Source organism: Cydia splendana, chromosome 20, assembly GCF_910591565.1.
Source record: "Cydia splendana chromosome 20, ilCydSple1.2, whole genome shotgun sequence".
In the NCBI taxonomy this organism is placed as follows: Eukaryota; Metazoa; Arthropoda; class Insecta; order Lepidoptera; family Tortricidae; genus Cydia; species Cydia splendana.
Window position 1 is genome coordinate 6,521,691 of NC_085979.1, and position 22,273 is coordinate 6,543,963.

Below are 22,273 nucleotides of genomic sequence, written 5' to 3' on the forward strand. Positions count from 1 at the left end.
CTGGTATCGTGAAAAAAATATTGCCTAATCTCAACGTATGTATGCTGGAAATACTTACCTACCTACATAATGTTCACTGCCAGAATTCCGGCTAGAGGTCCATACTGGAGAACTCTGAAAGGCGCCATCTACCTCCAAAGCTGGGTTGTCGATGCCTGGAGACATGGTGGATGGTAGACAGGGGCATAGTGATATTTCAAAGACCACCACCAATTTAACCACTTAGGAGTTAAGGCTGCCGTCATGAGCTCATGAGCAAGACAGAAAAATCTTAAGATTACTTACACCACCACCAATGCAAGTTAAGACTAAATATCTAAATACGTATACATATATATAAACAGTACTAAGGTAAAGTCATTATAAACAACGAAACCTTGTGATCCCATGAGGAATAAGAATAGGCAAGAGAAGTGTAAGGTAGGTAAGAAAATACAAAAATATAGCAGCGCCTGTGAGCAACGTCATGCAACATTCACCCCTCTCGTCACATCCGTCGACGGAGTCTTCGCTCCTCAAATGTCCGCCTTCATTAAACACCTTGGTGAAGCTATTGCTCTCGTAATGGGCTGGCTTAGATCAAAAATCATAATTTCGATAATCAGAGCCACAAGCATGTGCATCCGCGGAACACGGCACAGATTTAAATCCACAAAAAAATCATAGGCTTTGACGACGGGGCAGCCCTACCGCAGCCCTAGCCCGTCCGCCACTACCAACCGACTCTTTCATATATGTATTTTTTTCCTTGTTTCAGTTTAAATAAACTTCTTGTTGTTTAGAGAAAAAAAAGTAAAATTTTCGACTTATAGCAAGCACCTCCACCAATTTACAAGAGATAAAAAAAAATACGAATATCAAAAATCACATCGCATACCAATCATAAATCGCATGTAGTGATTTAATACTCTTTGAATCGCATAAAATGCATTCCATAAATTACATAATATACAGGATGGGCCCTTATAACTCTGGTGCCTAGTTACTTGACGCATTAAGTGAAAACTAAGATTACCTACGAAATATTTTCGTATTCCCCGAAATTTTCAAAAAATCTCCAGGCAAACTCATCCTATCCGATCAAATGTCATTTATTACCAATAAGACTGCGTTTACAAGTGGCTGTTAAATTATTTCCTTTTAGGAATGATCTTTTGCTCCAAGGCATTAATATTAGGGAGCTGGACGGCTGTAACAGGATCTTGGCTTTCCCTCAATCAAGGGAAGCGAGAGCTCTGTACAGTATGGTGATGGTGGGCATCCGAAGATGAAAATAATGAACTGTTTAGCTTTTAATTTTTTTTATTGTAAACATTTCTTGATGTGTATTATTGAGCGGCATCGTCTTTTAGTCTAGTCTCGTCTCGTTAAATAAAGATTAAAAAACAAAAAAATATTTCCTTTTAGAAAATTACTGAACTAAAATACCAGCTTGAACTTATATTTGTCGGACCCTGACACCAGAAAGACGTATTGCAGCGTTATAGTTCATTATTTTAGACACCTGTATAAAATCGATTAGCAATGTTGAGCTACGTATTATTTGGTTTTAACAAAATAAATAAAGTTGCGTAGAGAGTAACGCCATCTATTGGCGTGTTGTTGAACTGAGATGACAGGTAGAAGGCTTTGGAACGTCGAGAGGTTTCTCTCGAGTGAGCGTAGGCACGAGTTGGCATTTTTGTCGGTATGTTGGTAGACTGGTCGAGCAGGTTTGCCAACTTGACTTTGTGGCGGGAGCAGAGAGGCTCCGCCGCTGGTAGTTCTTCTTGATCGGACCGCGCTAGAGATCGGACGTACTCGTTAGCCAACCTCGTGCCTAACTCGCTACGTTCCTGAAGGTTTATACCTGAAGGATTATTCTAATAGCTTATAGAATCTCGCGTTCTTAAACCATTTAGCTAAGTGTTTTATTTCGAGTGTTATTTTGATTTCTTATGTTTCATAAGAAGCTTACTTTTGTGAAATAAAGAAATGATGTGTTATGTGTTGTTTTAACTTGTTTTGAAAAGATTTATCCCTCTGAGTTTGTTGCCGGTCCCATATAGGGCTAAATCTTCTCAGGTCAGATATGTAGGGTTGAAGCCGGCCTAGTTTGACTTGAATAAAGATTTAAACGGTTTCTTTTTACTTTCATATCGCTCCCTTGAGTTAAAAATAGCAATTAGTTCTTTTAAACATTTGGTGCTGAAGTATAGTGGGCACTAGTATGGTTAACGAGTCCTACTGTTTATTTCATGCACTGGTAGCAATGGTAGCATACTGGTTTAGCTGTGAAGTAATACATTATCGTACTACCCCCACGCGCCCACCGCCTTTGAGACCATCGCTCTTCGACATATTTATAATTAACCATTTTTACTAATAACGGGATAAGTGATCATACTGATCATGGTCTATCAGGTCATTGGCGCCTACGCTGAAGTGATTTAAGTACCTATGCTGTGAGTCACCAATAAAAACAGGAATATACATAGTGAATTCCGACACCCATATACCCACACCAGTCACCTATTTATACACCACCACAAGTACCACAACACAGATAGACATTGCAAATTAAGAGGAAAACCAATATAATTAAATATTTAATTGCACAATTACTAAAGACTGGTCAAGTTTTTCCCCGGGAGCATTATCTTCTCGGGTTTATTATTTATATATATAAGTAGAGAGTGGTAGACATATATAAGCCATTTTACACTAATATACTTACTACATTTATTCAGCAATAAACCTTTGTACCATTTGGTGTTGAAACTCTAGGTCCATGGGGTCCCAGCGCGCATAAGTTGTTCGCAGAAATCGCGAAGCGTCTGGTTGACGTAACTGCATGGTGACCGAAGAGCTGGCGGCTACCTCGCACAACGTATCAGCATTGCGATACAGCGAGGAAATGCCGCCAGCATCCTTGGTACAATGCCTCAAGGGCCTATTTTAGATTTAAGCTAGTTATTAATTTCGTTTAGTAGTACCACTGTATATATATTGTATGTAAATAAATGATTTTTTCTTCAGCAAATAACGTAAAGTTAATGGTATATACAATTACTACTTACATTAATTATTTGAATATATCTATTTGAATAAATAATATCATAGAGTTAGACCAAGAAAAGTCTGCAACGATTTTGGTAGCACACGCAATGCAAGTGTTATTCATACGTCATAATTTCATAGAAGTTTGGCGTTTAAGATAACACTTGAACTACGTGTGCTATCAAAATCGTTGCAGACTTTTCTTGGTCTGACTCTATTCTATCACCTTTGATGAATCATTCCTTGATTCAATCTTAATTATTTTATTATCTGTATTTGTTAATTGTTACAGTTATTTAAATAATGCTCTGTTACCAATATGCGATTAACTTTTTAATTGAATGGGTTTTATAATTTTATTTTAGAGTAGGTAGGTACCCCCTCATAAAATAGCTTAATTAAATTCTGCATATTTTATTAACCCCAACCATTCACTTCAAGTATCAAATATCTGGGAGACCGAGCTTTGCTCGGAAAACATATGAAAACTCAAAAACAATACACTCTTTTTTTCGGGCAGTCGTGTAAAAATGCGTTTTCCCAGAGATAATACCTAGCTAGATCGATTTTTGACCCCGAAAACCCCTAGGTATATAGCAAATTTCATCGAAATCGTTAGAGCCATTTCCGAAATGCCTCATAGGTATAAATAAATAAATATTCAAGAATTGCTCGTTTAAAGCACAAACTACTAAGTAGTTTTTAATTCTTATATAGAAATAATTCGACACCAACCTTTTGCCTTCATTTTAACGATCCTACACAGAACACTGGCTCCACGCTGGATATCCTTATTATTTTACCTTATACATGACTACACCGTCTTTTAATGATATATAAAATACCTAAAGCGAGCTCCCACAGCGAGGCTTTGCCTCGAACTGATCCTTCGACCGCAGGTTTCCCCAAAACTATTAGTACCTATTTTATTTACCATGCTGATTATGCCTAGTTTTTACAATCGTAAGCTTGCATCTGTTTACTTTGCCTCACATGTCGTGATGTCGATAAAATGCAACTTTCTCATCAGTTTATGAACAATCACGAGAGCCTTTACCAGCTGGTGTGGTGAAAATGTCTGTAACTAATGTAACTATCGAACGTACTTACGATGCGACCTGCAAACAGTGGCGGATTTACAGTCTTTGCCGCCTTAGGCCCCAGGCCCTAATAGCTGCCCCTTTCGCAGCACCCATCATATTAACTATCATTTTAAGTTATTTCTTTCAGCGAATATTTTGTCGCAATCTGCCGCCCCTAATTTTTTGCCGCCCTAGGCCCGGTAGTGAGTATTATATTCTTTGGCCCGGACCTACTCGCAGGGTTGGGCAGTATTTGTATTTGTATTTCAAATACTACCTGGAAAAGTATTTTGTATTTGGTATTTCAAATACTGCACTCACATGTATTTTGTATTTCAAATACTTCAAGCATCAAAATACATTTCTACAAAATACATTTTATTAAATTCTATAATCCTAAAATGGAACATTTATTTAAATATAATGTACGACTTGTACGAGGGCAAATACAATGCGCGAGCTATTGTGCGCGGAACTTTTCTTCAACAGCCAGGGTATAGGGTCGTCATCCAGTAGTTTCCGTCCATGCTCTAGTTTTAGACTACTTGACGGATTAGCAAATAATATATTTCATTTTTAATTTACTATTTGCGAAATATAATTTTGATATCATCATCATCATCATCATCATCAGCCTACTCTCGTCCACTGCTGGACATAGGCCTCTCCTATTGCACGCCATTGAGCACGATTTGCGGCAACTCTGAACCAGCTCTTGCCAGCCGCCTTGCGAAGGTCATCGCTCCATCTAGTCTGAGGGCGTCCTACGCTACGTTTGCCGATGCGCGGTCTCCACTCGAGAACTCGTCTACCCCAACGGTTATCGGTTCTACGGCTAATATGACCGGCCCACTGCCACTTCAGCTTGCTAATCCGGTGGGCTATGTCGACGACTTTAGTTCTCTGACGGATAACTTCATTTCCAATACGATCCCTCAGAGAGACTCCGAGCATAGCCCTTTCCATAGCTCGCTGAGCGACTTTGAATTTATGGACCAGTCCTGGTCTGGTCCATAATTTTGATATGTAGACAGATATATATATTGTTTCGACATTAAGGATTGAAATCAGTCCAAATTTGTGCAGCAATGTAGGTTTATATTCAAATTTCGTCAAGTGGACGAAAACTAGCGCAATGACCCTATAAGTTTTTAGGAAAGGATATTCGTTAAAAAAACTAAATGATTAAACAAAAAAATTTAAAGGTATTTTGTATTTGAAATACATTATTTTAAACACTGTAATTTGTATTTTGTATTTCAAATACCCGTCACCAAAGTAATTTGTATTTGGTATTTCAAATACCTACTTTTAAAAATGTATTTTGTAATTTGTATTTGAAATACGTGGAAGCCAGTATTTTGCCCAACCCTGCCTACTCGGCCTTAGAGCAAATCCGCCACTGCCTGCAAAGGTTCTCCTCTCAAAGGTTATCCGGATATACGACTAGTATTTTTGCCCAAGCTGAAACGGAGACCTTCACTAAGCTCGGTCAATTATATCAGGCGAGGCGTCCTACCATAGTACCGGCGAGGAACCGGCGCACAAAAAATAAATGTTAAATTTTGTATAGTTAAATTAGCCGTTTAGAGTGGGCAAACTTGGGGCAAACTGCATGTAAAATTGCATCTACTGTGGTCAAGATAGCATGGTGCGGTCCGTTGGATCGTGTGATCGTCTATTAGACATTTAAGTCAGGCCGTACCTCTCTTGCCCGTACATTAAATTTTTAACCTGGCAACATTTCGCAACCAGCCCGGGAGCCCGGCGCCCGCCTCACCGCTTCGCTTCCTTTTCCTGACGCGCGCGACGCAGCTTTTTGACGTACGGCGAAGGAGCTGATTGCGCCGTGATTAATTTTTCAATAACTACTAAACTAAGTAGTCTAGTCTTTCTTACGTGTAACGTATGATGAACGATAAGAACGGTTACAATAATAGTGATTTTAAGCGTAATTCCAACCAAGACATGCAAGCCGATGCCGACCACCACGATCAAGATGGCGACGAAGGGGCAAAAATAAATGATAAAGCCGGAGAATACATGAGAGAATTGTTGAGTGAAAAAATCAAACTAAATACTGCTAAATTCCCGTACGCTACTAAACTCATCGACCAGGGTAAGTCAATTTTTATTATTTCTATATTTCCATCGGTTCTTTCATCAAACATGCAAATTTCGAAAAATGCAGTGATCTCGCTAATAAAACGTTTTACTGAGATTAACTCTATCCCCAACGTAATCTTTCGTTATCACAGTACAATAAGAACTGTTTTTCGTATAATGGTTTATTATTTAATAAGAGTTTTACGAACTGTTTGCTTTCAGAGGTTACCAAGGTGCAAGCGTCGGGCCGGCTACCGCCACGGGACTTCAAATATGTCGATGTGTATCATGAGAAGCCGGTCAAAGTTACCGTTAAGGTGCTGGTGCCCCTCAAAGAACATCCCAAGGTAAGTGTTATATTGCATTATTATCTTAAATACCTACTATGGTAACATCTTTTTTCCATCACATGGTACCTATGATGAAATACTTAGGTATATAGTAGAAACTATCAAATATACAAATATCACTTTATTTGTTTTGGGTTTATCTCTGTAGTAAAGATTTATAAGGTGTATTTTATCTTTCTGTGTTCTTTGTTGAACACAAAGAACACAGAGACAGGCTTAAGTACTGCCAGAGGTCTATGGAACGTAGTATGACGGGGACACGAAGAATGGACAAAGTGAGAAATGAAGACCTAAGACAAAAAACAAAAGTGACCGACATACTCACCAAAATAGACCAGCAGAAGTGGAGATGGGCTGGCCACATGCTGAGAGACAGGCGGGATAAATGGAGTAAGATTGTAATGGATTGGTACCCAAGAGGCTGTACACGGAGCCAGAGGAGACCTTGTACAAGATGGGAGGATGAACTCAAACTCACAGCGGGCCCGAACTGGAGAAGAGTGGCCCACGACAGACCTCAATGGAAAGAGCTAGAGGAGGCCTTTGCCAAGCGGCACACTGAGCTTAGAGATATACTCTAACTCAGTACAAAGGGGCTAGATAGATAGATTTTATCTTTACAAGAATAATAATTGTAATGCTGATTTTTTTTTTTTATAAGTTCTTTATTTAACATAATGTATTACAAGGTAATTACTAAATCTAGTGTACATTTGCATCCTAGACAGTAATATAGGCGCTCATTATAAACTTTTTAACAACTCAGTGTTTATAACTTTGACATAGGTAACATGCTGATTAACATCACAAAATATAATCGGTACCCTTGTAGCCGTGGAGTAGATAAGGCAACTGTATCCTTACCGCAAGTTTGACACTGACATATTTGCTAGCGACTGTTTAAACTAACTAACAATACATCTCCTTTGTACTAACATTGGTGCAAGTGAGATGCATTGGCTGTGCTGCGTTTGAATTGATGCAGTTGCCAGCGTTTCAGGCGGCTCGTTCTGTGTGGACACACCTATTAATTAATTCATATTCCTTTTCTGACTAAAACTGCTGAAAACTTGACTACAAAATATTTCTACTTCGACATTTTCCGGCAGTTCAACTTTGTGGGCAAGCTGTTGGGCCCCAAGGGGAACACCATGAAGCAACTGCAGGAGGAGACCATGTGCAAGATGGCTGTGCTTGGACGGGGCTCCATGAGAGACAGGTAAATATAGTTACACTACAGTAGAGTCTGTGCGGAGGGAAAAGAGTCATAGAATGTATTGGGCCCCATGCATTCCGCGGATCTTCTCTTTCCGCACAGACTCTAATCAAAATTCATTCAAAATATAAAATAAAAAACAAAGCAATATAGTGTTGTAAGCCGCCCGTACTGAAAGCGAGAACCTATAATATTAAACACAGAAAATAAACAGGTATATATAACATTTCAGGGTTAAACCTTGAGCCCCGTCTCCATATCTGGTCATATCTGGTTTGCCGCGCGATATGGAGACGAGGCTTTATACTAGTAGAAATAGGCTGAACATTTGGTAATTATTCGTCATATTCGGCAAGTTTTCCAATGTTCATATTTGGCGGAATTATTCGGTTAAATAGCCAAATATTCGGCAAAAATTGCAACCTTTATTTACCGACGTTTCGACACAGGTTTCACTGGTCGTGGTCGTGGTCAACTGATGTTAAAAATCCATAAATGTCTATAATCCCGTCTATAAATGTGAGTTAGTAGTATGTGTTCAATTATCTTGTCCTAACGAAACCTTCATCCACAGACAAAAGGAAGAGGAGCTTCGCAACTCCCTGGACCCCAAATACGCGCACCTCACCGACGAGCTCCACGTGGAGATCTCCGCCCTAGCGCCGCCGGCGGAGGCCCACGCGCGCATCGCCTACGCCCTCGCCGAGGTCAAGAAGTACCTGCTGCCGGACGTGACGGACATGATGGGAGGACCCCCTATGAGGGATATGGGACAGAGAGGTTGGTTTTTCTTAGTTATGGAACGGGTCATTTTTCATGATTTTCAGTGCTTGACATTTCGTATTACTTACTATAGTTTTTTTTTTTTAGCATTAGTAGTAGTAGTAGTAGTAATCACTTTATTGTACACAACACAGGTTTACATAATATTTACAGAAATAAAGGTACAAAGGCGAACTTATCCCTGTATTAGAAAGAAGCTAAGCGATCTTGACATGTATTTTAATTGAAAAACTCCTTTTTAAAATCTGTAACTATTACTTATGAAAGCAGAAGAATATAAATGATCGTATTAAGGCCTGTCTCCATATTGCGCGGCAAACTATCGAACATTCGCGATCTGATCGAGTTGGCTCGCAAGCCAACCCGGTATCCATTGCGCGCGACTGCCTCGCGAGCCAATGTTCGATAGTTTGCCGCGGAATATGGAGACAGGCCTTTAGATTCATAATTATTACATATTTGCTGTGACTTATTTTTAAAACGTGATTTTCAATTAAGAATTATCAAGATTGTTTACCTTATTTCTAATGCTAAAAAAACGAAATAAAAGTTAAGTAATCGTAATAAAATGGTGTAGTCTTGAAAAATGACTCTTCTTTATAGGTTATGTTACAATGGGTTATTTTTGAAGTGTTTTAGTGCTTCATGGCTTTGTCAGCAATTTGAAACTAAAATTATGAAGCAGTTTGTATTACTAAGTATTCATGTCAAAATAGAGCATTTTTTTTCTTTGCGTATGCATCACTTGAAAAATTACTACCTATTGTGATATTTATAGGTATATAAAATTACTGAATAGACGACATTTTTATCAATAGATGGCGCTAAGTAACGTTACGTATACACATCACATCACAAGTGATTCAGGAAGAGATAAAACTGAATGTGGTTTCAGAGTCTAGGGTGGGTGTCTTCACACTTTTTGAGTCAAGGGCCTGCAGGCCTTTGGCTTTCTCACTTCCTTTTCACGGGTTGGATTGTACAGTCCTTGACTCGATCGGTTCATTAAATTTCCTTGACTGCCCGCTTGCCCAGGCGGTCTAGATCTAGACGACGGGCCCTATTTTGAAGTCATTGCCTATCTCAGGGTATTGTAGTATTATTTGGCCTGTGGCGCCCTCTAGTTAGCGAGTTGTAAAGCGTTGCGGGTTGTCGGCAGATGGAGGGCAGCGGCCGCTCCTAGCCGGCCCCGGCCGCGGGTCCGGTCGGCCCGAAGTGCAATACCGCGCCTTCACGGCCACCAAACGGTCCCTATCTTACCAGGGGCCCGTGGTCAGCGAAGGTGGGTTTACGTCACGCTCGAGCGCTCTACGTTCGGCATAGTTGTGACATTTTTCATTTGGTTTCATTGCCAATCTAAAATTGTATGTAATTGGTTAAGCGGTACCAAAAAATAAGTGCATTCATCTAGATTTCGTAAATCAAACATTTTCCTTTGTTGATTCCTTTTTCGGTAGATTTGTAGAAATTTATTAAAAGAAACTGTAGGAATGTAGTTCAATTTATAGTAGTTTATGTGACTGCTACATAATGAAAGGCATTAAAATACGAGTGTGGGTTTATGAAACGAATGAAATGAGTTTCATAATAGTATCACACGAGTGTTTTAATGCCTAATTATGTACAGTTACATACACTGCTTTATCTACACACATATTATAAACTTTCTATGATATATTCACTAACCTCATATTACAGCCGACATTGGGGCACTTTCCTCTCTGGCGGAACTCGCGAATATGAGATGGCGTCTCCGAAATATCTTTATCGCACATTTTACACGAAACGTTTGTTATAGTTACTTTAAAAACAACAAAACAAATTATTTTTTACTTACAAACTAATTAAAAGATAAACTGTACGTCAAATGGCGGCAAATGAAAACTTTTTTCACGCATGTCACGCATCCGTAGTTTTTTTTTTTTAATTCAAAGACAAACTAGAGTCGGGGTCGATTACCATATCGTCCGATACCAACTTACAAGCGAGATTTGTCAATATTGTATGCAATTGTCATTTGATTTCGAATAAAACGTCATCTCGACTGATATTAGAATAGGGGTCAAATCAAATTGCCTTTTTTTCCAGAGATGTTCGAAATTTGAATGTCATTACCAAATCGATTTTGATATAGTAATGAAGCTATTACCACATTTTCACAGATAAGAAATTTGCTGTAACAAAACAGTTTATCGTAATGTGGGCCATTATTTACGGATTTTGAAGGTATTATAGAGAGTTTATGATATGTGTGTAGATAAAATATTTTAAATTGAACAATCTTTAAATGTTGTATTTTATAACTTGTTAAGATTGCCCATTGCTGAAATTTAAAAATATAGTGTAGGCACAGGTATTGTGATAGTGGCATATCATAATTTTATCATTATTTTAACCTTAGAGGATATAACCAACGGAGACGCCATGTCTAAAATTTTCGGTACAAAATAGTCTGCCGTTTTTTGCGGGGGAGGGGCACATCAAATGTATAGGTACGTCATGTCAGATAAACGTCAGTCCATACATATGGTTGACATGTGGTTGACCATTGGCCGCCTATTTAGGACAGAGGGGAACGTCTGTTAATGGCGGCTCCATTGTTAATTACTCCGAGATTTTAACGATTGAAGCAACCCGTGACGCTTGCAAAATGCGTTACTCTTTATATTTTGTGAAAACCAAGGAAACCAATTTTTGTTCGGGCACTTTTAAATGACACGAAATATATCTGGCTGGCCGGCAACTTCCAAACATTCTCGGAAGAATTAAAACGGTGTTTCGTAATCAATTTCTTGCTGAATGTTCAAATTCAAGGTATAATAAAATGTGAGTATTACAATGTACCTCATGTTTGTCGTCAGGTCCGCCGCCGCGGCCGGGCCCCGGCGGGCGCGCGCCGCGCATGCCCGCGCACCACGCGCACGCGCATGCGCACGCGCCGCCCATGGGCCCGCCGCGCATGGCCGCCAAGACCAAGGTCATCAGCATCCTGGACCGCGCACGCTCCGCCATGGAGTCCTCGTACGGATATGACGACCCCTACGCCGCCCCCGAGCCGCCGGTGAGTTGAATCTTTGACCCGCTTCATACTTACCGGGATCGAGGTCATTAGCTTTCTGTACCGCACGCGCCGCCGCTGATCCGCCGCTCATTTCGGCCGACACACGACGATTATCAGCAATATCAGCAACCTCGACTGCGCGCGCTTCGCTATGGAGTCCTCGTATGAATATGATAATGCCTACGCAGCGCCGGAGTCGCCGATAAGCATTTACTATTTTTGTCTAGGACTATTAAGCATCATAGATGCATGAACTCACTATTTCTCACTACCGCTCTCACTGCACGGCTAAAGTGTAGGCCACCAGTGTTCATATTTGGTGTTCCACATTGATAGATCTACCATTATCAACGTGAAATCCAGGTGGCAGAACTTGGTTTCACGACATGGTCTCCGCAGGTCCGCGGTCCGCCGCGCGCGCCGCCGGCCGACGACTTCTACTACGGCGGCGGCGGAGGCGGCGGCGGGCCGGAGCGCTACTACGAGGAGGAGGGCTACGGCTACAAGGAGGAGCGCGACTTCAAGTCCTCGCGCGACGTGGGCACGCGCCGCCCGCAGCACCGCGCCTACCAGCAGCAGCGCCCGCAGCCCTACCAGCGCCCGCCCAAGTAATTGTTCGTAACGCGCAACGCAGTGGCCGGTGCACACCATCACACTCTGTAGGGACGACTGTTCAAACCGATATTGGCGCGCGAGTCACGCTGCAAGAACACGGCTAGTTGGTCTTCGTAACGAGTAGTAGAGATTTGAATTGGAATCCGTTAATACTCGGGTATGCCTTGAGACACTTGTCCAGGTCCGCATATACCTAGATATACTCTAGTTTACCCTATTTTTAAAGAAACTCTTATTACAATTTTGAGGAAACAGAAACGCCAATTTATTATCTTTTTTTCCAAAATCTAATATTTTTTACAATTAATTGAAATATTCTCGTCTTTTTTGAGCTATCCAGTACAATTTCATAGGCTTCATAACTCTGGATAGAAAAGATGATACCTAAGACAACTTTACTCCATGTCGAATTATTAGATGTTTTATTTTGTAGATACTGTTTGCGCTTACAGCAATAATTTTGAGTGAAAATGTTGCCTGCACTTGCCACTCGTTTATATTATTTTCGCTTGTAAATGAAATACGCTTATATGATTATTTTGCGTTGCTTTTGATATCTTCCATATAAACAGTCTACATTTTTTTTGTAACCATACAATTTCATTACTTAACTAAAATTGAAGAAGACTCATTTCTATGGAACAACAATTTTTCTATGTTTTGTTTTGGCTACTGTATATTTTTTTAGACAAAATCATTAATTTTTTTCTCAATTTTCAGGCCCGCTCCGAAAAAGCGCTCACTGTAAGTATTTCCACAGTGAGTATACAAAACAGGATCTAAATCAACACAAATATAATATGACAAGCAAAAAATCAAGACAAAAATCCTAAAAAATGGACTCCCAAAACCGTGTGTAACCTTCAACTTGCAAGTACAGTATAATTATTAGGTAACATATTATCATTTTAATTGTTTAATGGACCAAAACTTTAAACATTCTTCTACAGAATTATGTCTAGTTTGGTAAAATATTGCAACAGCATAATACTAAAATATCATCAAAATTATTTTGCCATCTAAATAATGTTATAAAGATTGTGGTAACAAATATTTTATTATGTTTTTCAAGAAAATGAAAATTATTTATGTTTTTATATCAATAAAATGAATTGCTAAGGCGCACAGGATCGCATGCTCTGCCGAAACCATTAAAAAACTGATTGTGCACCGATTTGGTAAATAGGTTAAAACTTTTTAAAATATGAATGTTTCGTGTAGACTTTTTGAACAAAAAATCTTAAATATGCATCATTTGTGTAATAAGTAAGACTTCGCTTCTAAAATAAGCTTAGGCATTGATAATTTCAACATGTTTTGATGTAGCCTTTCAACACTAAAAAGCACTTGTAGTGTAGAAAATATTGGAGCTTTATGCCCAGAAAATGTATGACTAAATATAACAAATCGCTTGTAAAAGAAGGTACACCTTCACGTAGGGTTATTAAAACATGTTGAACCAATTATTTAGATTTAAATAAATGTACTACACCAATTCTTGTGTGACTATGAATAAATAAAATTAAAAAAACAAAACAAAGATTTTTAATTGGTTCGCAATACATATCTCCAAATACAGACGATATATTCGCAAATTTACTAATACTGGGTTTTTACAAAACAAATAATAAACATTTCCACTTTAATTTTTTCAACAAATCTTACAAGTCAATTTATTTTTGATGATTTTGTTGAGGCCTGCACTAAAGCTACAAGCACCCCTGCTAAAAATATGATTTCTTAATAAAACATGATAAGCAATGCTCTCAAAACAAAAGTATGTAACAACCTGGTATTTTTTGCAAATAAAAGTATTGTAAATTAAATGGTCAATGGAGAACCCAAGTTGAAACCCTTTACAATTACAAAAAAAAACCGGACAAGTGCGAGTTGGACTCGCCCACCGAGGGTTCCGTACTTTTTAGTATTTGTTATAGCGGCAACAGAAATACATCATCTGTGAAAATTTCAACTGCCTAGCTATAACGGTTCATGAGATACAGCCTGGTGACAGACGGACGGACGGACAGCGGAGTCTTAGTAATAGGGTCCCCTTTGGGTACGGAACCCTAATTAGGGCTTAATTTGCAGTGCCCTGTGGTAAGAAAGTTGTATTATTTACGTTGGATGAACTACGTAAAAGTTGTATGTTGAGTAGCAAAAAATGAAAATGCTCTAAGTATGAATGCTGAATAATAATAAAAAATGTTTTGTTGTCTAGCAAAATAGAAAATGGTAAGTCCAATGAAATCAAGACTGAAAATTTTATATGAATGCTAAAAAATGAAAACCTGAAAACAATATGTGTATGTTGAAATGCTTCAAATAAAAAAAGACTGAAATCAATAATTGTATGTTGAAATGCTTCAAATTAGAGATAAAATGCAAAATTTTAAGAAAACTTAAAGATTGTAATAACTAATAACTTGAAAATGTAACTTTTATAATAACGTCACCTGATGGTTACACATAAAATGTAATGTAATAATTAAACATATCACAAACTTGCATCCTGAAAATAAACTGAAAAAAGCAAGCAGATTAATATATAATCCAATGGATATTCTACGAGTCAACTGGAGGAGTGAGGATAAGTATAAAAAGGTGATTATTTATAATAATTATAATGAGTTCACAAATAAGTGTGTGTATCCTAGAGAAACTTATTAATTAATGATAATTACCTCACATGATTGTAGAGCAAAGAAGCATCTTTTGGTAGTTATATTCTTATTTTTGAGCCCAAAGGAAAATATAGTGAAAAACTAAATGATTATTAAATATTTCACTATGATGATGATAATTCACTATGATTGCACTATGATGCACTTATTTCTGAACGAATTCTTAAAGAAGCCGATGCGATGTGGATAAAGCTGAGCTAAATATCAATCTTGAAAATAAATTAATAGACCCAGTGAGCGCATGGCGTCTCCATTTCAGCTTGAATAAATATTTGTATGTCTGGCTTATCCACATTCGCATTACTTCTAAAATGTCTTTACTTTTAGTCAGAAAACGCGGCACGGTAAAAGCGACTAACATGCACACAGCCTGGATACCAGCATGGCACGTAAGTATTCGTTTGATATTTTGCTATGACAACCGTCATTTTATTAACAAAATAGAAACTGGGGAAACCTAGTGGCGCCATCTATAAACACCTTCAATAGTTGCTAACTCAGGCGGGTCCACACTAAACAAGCTGTCTCAAGACTGGCCGGCTTAGATCATCTTCACAAGCCGAGCTAATCGTTGAGCGGCAGTTTCCACGCGAGGAGGCTTTGTGTTGGCCCACCTATCCATTGTAGTAGTTTGTCAGTGATGATGCTGGCATATGATATTGGATTCTGGCGCTTAATCCCTACGAAATTAATCTCAATTTTGGGTTTGTATTTTGAGGATTTAATTAATAAACGCCTATATTTTACAACTTTGTTTTATTTCTGTCTAGATAGTAAATTATAATTATCCCCTTACAAATAAAACGCTGGTTGCATATAAAAGTGCTTTATTAAGATTTTCATATAATAACACAGTCGTTACAATGTTAGTGCCTTGCGCAAACATACCGCAATATTTTCAAATGATTTTAGGATTGTTCTGTAGGTAGGCGAATCCAGATCTGGCAATCACGCCATTAGTGCTCCTTTCACGAATCGTTCGCTGTACATCCTACTACACAAAGCACGCCAGGTCGCCAGCAGTTAGCGAGAAGAGCAATCAGTAGACTCAACTGCGCATTCTCCAGATCTGGACGCACCTTATTAAAAAAAAATTACTATATTATTATTACAATGTAAACGCGCCCTTATATCGTAACTTTTTATCAAAGTGGTAAATAAATAAAAATAATTCGTTAAACTTAAAATCTACATACTTGTAATCTTAAAATAATTATGCATTTAGAAGTTAGATCTAGTCACAATATTTACTGGGTGCTTTCAATTTTTTGAATCAATGTGAAGCTATCTTAGTGTTGGCTAGTTTGAAAATATTAGTATAATTAAAATGATAACACGTAAGGATTATATAACTGATCTCTATTTTGAAAGTCATTATCTACTAGACATGGAATTTATATCAAAATTATGTATATAGGCCCTGTGCATGAACTACAGGGGGGCAGCATAGGAGCCGTCAGATTTTAGTCCCTATATAGACTAGAGCTATAGACCAATTCTTTGTGTTTGACACCAGTTTCAAGAAGTGTTTACAACAGAGATCAGTTACTTAAAGCAAAAAAAAATATGACCATCACTTTACACTTATAACTACTGATAGATTAGTCGGATGTGTTTTGTATGACAATGAGTATGAATTCGCGGTCTGGAGCAATCAGGATCTCATGGCGCTTACTCCTCACGCGCAGGAATGTCAAGTCGTTTGAGGAATCCTGGAAAAGTAAGTACACATTTTCCAATTTTTTCCAAAACGGCAATGTGGAGACGAGAATACCAGGGTATAAAATTTATTACCGGGAAGACCATCATATGCAGGCCTGGATTTAGAGACCAAGGGCCCCTAGGCACTTTGAATTTAGAGGGGCCCCCTTCTCCTATCTCAAAACCAATAGGTTTGTAGCAGTGGGGAGACACTCCTGACTTTGGGCAAACTCGGCTCAGCGTTGCTCCGAGCAATTATTAGGGTTGGCACAACTTGACGACCTTTTGTGTGCACGACCACAGATAAGATAATTTGAATTTTGACAACCCTAAATAGCCGAAAGGGATAGTGCCGTAAGTTAGAAAGGAATATCATGATTCAACCCTTAGGTATTGTAGGAAGTGTCCTTTCTGTACGGTAGTACTATTATTTATTCTGTGCCCGAGGCCCAGGCCTTGTGGGCCTAGGTGGAAGTCCGGCCCTGATCGTAGGGCAAGAACTCGTATTTTACAAGCTTTTATTTAGTTTCACCTGACCGTTGTCTGTCTGTGTGTAATCAAATCTAGCAAGTTAAATTTGATCCACTTTTCCGATTGAGCTGAAATTTTGCAAGTCGGGTGACAAAGCAATATTATGGTGTCATCAAGCTGATCTGATGATGGGGACCGGAGGTGGCTATAGGAACTCTGTGATAAAACAACGAAACCTAATTGTGTTTGGGGTTTTTAGAATTGTCTCGATGAGTATTAGTTGCCTGTGGAAAAAAAAGTACAGTCGGCGATAAAAGCTTGTACCAAAAATGAAATTTTTGCCAAAAACTTATATAAACATATGTCACTCACACAGATAGCTTCACTCTGCTCTACCCACCTTCTGTAAGTGGAGTATGTGTACAAACTAAAGGGTTTAAAAGGTTTGTTTAATCCTCACCATCTCCCTGACAACGTTCTTAGCTTTCTCTGTGAGCTGCCCGATTAGACCGGAATACAGTACTGATGTTGCATTGTCCAAAGAGCTCTTGATCGGAATGCCTGCAAATTGAAAACATGTTTAGCTGTGGGATTTAGTACAACAATTACTAGGTGTAAACTTATGACGAAAAACTGAATACAAGTAATAAGTAACTATGGTAACGTGAGAAATTCGATCAAACCTTCGTGGTTTACAATGATCACTCCCATCACCCCTTTATGGGCCTGAATCCGCTTGATGGTTTCCTCTACTTCAGTCGCCTGAAAAAGGAACACATTATAAACGGTATACTCTTTGATAAAGGCCTTAGCAGTTTATAAACTATAAGAAAGTACCATTTTTTGTAAAAAAATGTAAGCCCACTCGTAATCGAACGTTTACGTCAAAATCACGTCAAAATGCGATGACAAATCTTTGCTTTTTTTTTATATTGACAGTTGTTAGGGTTCCCATTACATGAGCCGAGTACAAAAGCTATTCATTATTTAAGCCATGTTTTAAAACGCCAAACAATGTGTAACATCCATCAACTAGGAAAGTGAACTGTCATGTTGACGTTTGAATCATCCAGTCAGTGACAGACGGACTTTTTCACTGCTGCTGCTGTGATTTACTGTACGGAAATTTGCTTTATGCAGCAAATGTCGTACGATAATTAAGAAAACAAACCGATACTGTGTGAAATACTGTCCGTTTTGAATGTAACTCTGCTTAAAATGTATATAGTTTGAGTGAAAAATGAACGATAGCGCCGCAGAATGCTCAGAAACGCTGGACCCCAGAGTTCAGGTACTGATAATCGATACTACCGAACTTAGTCTAGTGTTACGGAGTCAGGATACAGCGGATAGGATCTGGAGTGTCTGCGGAAGTAGTCAATTCCAATAATTCTCTAACAATCTCCGAACAAACCTTTGTTTTACATTGCGTGGGAAAGTTTTTCTTTATTGTTCTATGGTACTTAATATGTTGATTGCTTTTAACTATCAAAATAAAAGTTTAATTATGGGACAGATATTTATTAATATTAGTTTTCTTATGAATAATGTACTAACATTTTCCAATAAGATTCTTATATTTAATTACAATACAAAAATTAACCCAAGAATAAAACCATCTTTGAAGTGAGTTCATTACTACATCATTATTATTATTAGGTCTCAGTACGGGGATGACATCGTCACTGCGTGACAAAACCCCTTTAAAAAAAAGAGATTTAAAAAAGTCAATAGTTTAAAATTCTTTTCACAATGGAGTTTATTAAAAGTTTCTGTTTATTTATACAATAAAGGATTGTACTGGCAGGTCAACATGTTTGTTAGTATTCAATATTATTTGACCTAGACATGCCATCATAATGTTTGTGTAGGCAGAATCTGTTTAGTTAGTTTTTAATTAAAACTAGTCAGAAGTTTATTGTTGTTTTTAGTTTTAGGATATTTATACCAATGGTTAAATACTATTTTTATAATCACATATGTTTGCCAAACACTCATATAATTTATTGCAGGAATAGTTCTTAAGTAACATTTGGATATCTTAATAAATTCAAGCTTTACCCAGGGGTTGAGGTTGGCACAACTTGACGTACCTTTGCATCTTCAACCACAGATAAGATAATACCCTGAATTTTAACAACCCTAAATAGCCGAAAGGGACAGCATGAATCATCCCTGAACTGCTGTCAAACTTCGGTTTTCTAGGAAGTTTCCTTTCTGTATGGTAGTACTATTATTTATTCTGTGCCTTAACTTGATTATTATTTTGTCTTCGTTTTATAAAACAAATTAACAAACTACGAATCAATTCAAATTATTATATTAAATAATTTTTTCTGGTACCCCAGATTGAGCTAGAGCGCTTAAACACAGCAACAGATGAGATCAACAGGCTAGAAGTTGAGCTAGATGAAGCCCGGCTCGCGTTCCGGCGGCTGCTGGCAGAGGGACACCTGCGGATACAGCAGCTTACCAAGAAACTTGGAACTAGTGTGCACAAAGCCCGGCCTTACTATGAAGCAAGATTTAGAGCTAATATTGTAAGTAAAGAGTACTCATTCCTATTTAAAATGTAATATTTTAATGTACATTTTAAAGTTACTCTGGTAGTAGGTACAGGAAATTTCATACTTCAAACTTTATATGGGCTACTAAATTTAGACGACCGGTGACCCTACCTGTGAATGCCTGGGTTCGAATCTCGGTAAGGGCATTTATTTGTGTGATGAACACAAATATTTGTTCCTGAGTCATGGGTGTTTTCTATGTAAGTATATAAGTATGTATTTATCTATATAAGTATGTATATCGTCGCCTAGCACCCATATTACAAGCTTTGCTTAGTTTGGGGCTAGGTTGATCTGTGTAAGATGTCCCCTGATATTTATTTATAAATTTATGGGTTCAAACGTCAGTAGTGCCTTATACAGAAAAAAACTGTCCTTAATGCAAAAAGGTGACTGTGAAATGTGTTTCGGAACCTTAACAAATGCAGATGGTGGACTCAAAATACAATATTCTGCTAAGGTTCCCCAGGAAAATCCCTGGTGGTAGCTTTAAAGACCGCATCAGACTTATAATTATCTCATGGACTGCAAATCCATAGACTTTTGATTTGTAATACGCATGTGATACAGTGTAATTTTAAACCACTACCTTCACTATATATGTTGTTTTCAAGCAAAAGGTACTACTTTGTCGCTTGCCATAAATACGCTTTGAGAGATTATTCGTATAAAGATACGAGAAAATTTCGTCCTTATGGTAAACGACAAAGAGGTACCTTTTGATTAAAAACCACACATATAACGTGGTAATGTTACTATTTTTTAACTTCAAATTAAACCGTTTCAATTGCCTTCAGACTTCACAAGAACTCCAAGCGGCAACCATCACCTATGACAAGGCGAACAGCGCCCACGCAGCGGCCCGAGAGATGGTGTTCCTGGCCGAGCAGGGGCTCGCCCGCCTCGCTGAAGGTGCCGAAGGCGGGGTCACTCTCGACCCGGCGTGGCAGGAGATGCTTAACCACGCGACACATCGCGTCAACCAGGTAACTATACTTCTTCAAATGCACATTGGTCTATATACAACCATCACCAATGACAAGGCGAACAGCGGCCCGAGAAATGGTGTTCCTGGCCGAGCAGGGGCTCGCTCAACTCACTGAGGGGGCTGAAGGCGGGGTCACCCTCGACCCGGCGTGGCAGGAGATGCTCAACCACGCCACACACCACGTCAACCAGGTAACTAGACACGAGCGCTCCATCAGGTAACTAGACACGGATGCTCCATCAAGTAACTAGACACGGATGCTCCATCAGGTAACTAGGCACGGGTGCTCCATCAGGTAACTAGACCGCCCGAGAGGTGGTGTGTTCGCTGGGCTCGCTCGCTGAAGGTGGCGGCACCGAGCTGTACCCCGGGAACCCTCATTACGCCATTTTGAAAATTTCTCAGAAATGAAATCGATGTCTGAGTCCAGATATCAGCTTCGATAATTCGAAGCTGCTAGCAAAATTTCATAATCGTTTGAAAAATGTAACCTACAGAGGAGAACTGACGGACATAAGAAAGCATTTTTGCCCTGACTGTAGGGTCGCTCCGTCAATAATAGGGAACTCTGTATCTTTAGGTACATACATATTTAAATAAAAGTAAACAAAAACTACCCTCAAATGGCTCCTTAAGCCAGTTGAGGGCAGATGAAAACATTACACGATCAAATAATGTAGGTTAAAGTCAGGTCGTTCAGTGACTGATCCAGGCGGTTTTGTATTTGGTTGGTTAACCAATAAATGTTATAACTACCCGAAAACGTACAAATTATTTGTTTACTTTTATTTAAATACCTAAAGATACAGAGTATAATAGGGTATTCTGTGGCAGGCAGAAATGGACCGTGCCCACGCGACGGTGACGCAGCGCACGAAGGCGGCCGCGCACCGCGCCGCCGCCGCGCTGGTGCAACAACTACAAGCGTCACTCAAACGACACATCACCAAGTCCAGGTACTGTGCCGCTGTGTTGCATGCGCTAATGGTACTATGGGGTTGGCCGGTCGAAGTATTTAGCAGACGGCGCCAGCATAGCTTGCCCTGTCAATCCCTAGAATTGTGTCAAATTTATGTTTTTTTAATGCCCTGGATGCCAGCCCTTTAAGCCAAATCTCATAGAAAAAGGGGCAAGCTATGATGGCGCCATCTATGCAAACCTTTGACAGTTGCCAACCCCACGTCTACTGAAACTGACGCTCCTTAACTTGATTTACCAAGAGGCAAAGAGAATAGTGTATAGAGGCGGATTGACAAAGTAAATTATGTAGCCACTGTAAATTTATTGCCATCTTTCGACGCCGACGAATATTAACACCATCTACTCGACTGTAGGCCAAAGGTATGGTGCAATGTTTTTTCGAGCGATGGAGCCATAACCTTCAGCCAACGCTCGAGTAGACGGCGTTAATATTAATATTTAACAAGTTAACAAATATCAGTGAAATAATAATGATCAAAGTCAAATGGCGTTCTAACAGTTTTAATCTTCTGTCGAAAGATGGCAGTAAATGTACTGTAGCTACATAATTTACCATGACAGTAACTCTATTTCAAATTCTCTTTGCCAAGAGGAGTTAGAATAGTCATCGAATACCGGAGCAGTCCTGC

General features: G+C 38.9%; 4 protein-coding genes across 6 annotated transcripts in view; 2 read left to right on the top strand and 2 right to left on the bottom strand.

Annotated features, from left to right (window-relative positions):
* LOC134800468 (transient receptor potential channel pyrexia-like) overlaps positions 1-3,868 on the bottom strand; it is a 16,756-nt gene extending 12,888 nt beyond the window's left edge. Inside the window, exon 1 of the mRNA XM_063772931.1 lies at positions 3,775-3,868. Coding sequence (XP_063629001.1) covers positions 3,775-3,787 — 13 coding nt within the window. The 5' untranslated portion in view covers positions 3,788-3,868. The remainder of the gene's footprint in view (positions 1-3,774) is intronic.
* Positions 3,869-5,895: 2,027 nt separating this feature from the next.
* LOC134800469 (KH domain-containing, RNA-binding, signal transduction-associated protein 2-like) lies at positions 5,896-13,792 on the top strand. 3 transcript variants are annotated; one of them, XM_063772933.1, is made up of 8 exons: positions 5,896-6,240; positions 6,450-6,574; positions 7,687-7,796; positions 8,368-8,573; positions 9,736-9,858; positions 11,438-11,637; positions 12,037-12,251; positions 12,973-13,792. In XM_063772933.1, exons 1-7 carry the CDS (start codon positions 6,030-6,032, stop codon positions 12,247-12,249), a joined length of 1,188 nt encoding a protein of 395 aa, XP_063629003.1. In that variant the 5' UTR covers positions 5,896-6,029; the 3' UTR covers positions 12,250-12,251; positions 12,973-13,792. The 3 variants fall into 3 exon arrangements, with proteins under 3 accessions (XP_063629003.1, XP_063629002.1, XP_063629004.1); XM_063772932.1 differs by having other exon boundaries at positions 12,037-12,245; XM_063772934.1 differs by lacking the exon at positions 9,736-9,858 and having other exon boundaries at positions 12,037-12,245.
* A 1,954-nt stretch (positions 13,793-15,746) lies between these two features.
* On the bottom strand, positions 15,747-18,052 carry LOC134800820 (dynein light chain roadblock-type 2-like). The gene is made up of 4 exons (XM_063773377.1): positions 17,946-18,052; positions 17,792-17,870; positions 17,569-17,669; positions 15,747-16,648 (listed from the first exon to the last, which is right to left on the bottom strand). The coding sequence occupies exons 1-4, from the start codon at positions 17,946-17,948 to the stop codon at positions 16,538-16,540; spliced, it is 294 nt and encodes a 97-aa protein (XP_063629447.1). The 5' UTR covers positions 17,949-18,052; the 3' UTR covers positions 15,747-16,537.
* A 140-nt stretch (positions 18,053-18,192) lies between these two features.
* Positions 18,193-22,273, top strand: part of LOC134800850 (SH3 domain-binding protein 5-like) — a 48,644-nt gene continuing 44,563 nt past the window's right edge. The window contains exons 1-4 of the mRNA XM_063773406.1: positions 18,193-18,399; positions 19,457-19,648; positions 20,473-20,661; positions 21,498-21,619. Of these exons, the coding sequence (XP_063629476.1) occupies positions 18,349-18,399; positions 19,457-19,648; positions 20,473-20,661; positions 21,498-21,619 (554 nt within the window). The 5' untranslated portion in view covers positions 18,193-18,348. The remainder of the gene's footprint in view (positions 18,400-19,456; positions 19,649-20,472; positions 20,662-21,497; positions 21,620-22,273) is intronic.

Bases quoted from the DNA above. Each gene is read 5' to 3' on its own strand.
- LOC134800469 (XM_063772932.1), top strand. From the start codon at position 6,030: ATGATGAACGATAAGAACGGTTACAATAATAGTGATTTTAAGCGTAAT. The intron at 11,638-12,036 runs GTGAGTTGAATC...TGGTCTCCGCAG, and splicing joins ACGCCGCCCCCGAGCCGCCG to GTCCGCGGTCCGCCGCGCGC. The intron at 12,246-12,972 runs GTAATTGTTCGT...CTCAATTTTCAG, and splicing joins CCCTACCAGCGCCCGCCCAA to GCCCGCTCCGAAAAAGCGCT.
- LOC134800820 (XM_063773377.1), bottom strand. The intron at 17,670-17,791 runs GTTTGATCGAAT...TTCAATTTGCAG, and splicing joins GATCATTGTAAACCACGAAG to GCATTCCGATCAAGAGCTCT. The intron at 16,649-17,568 runs GTGAGGATTAAA...TTACTTTTCCAG, and splicing joins AGAACGTTGTCAGGGAGATG to GATTCCTCAAACGACTTGAC.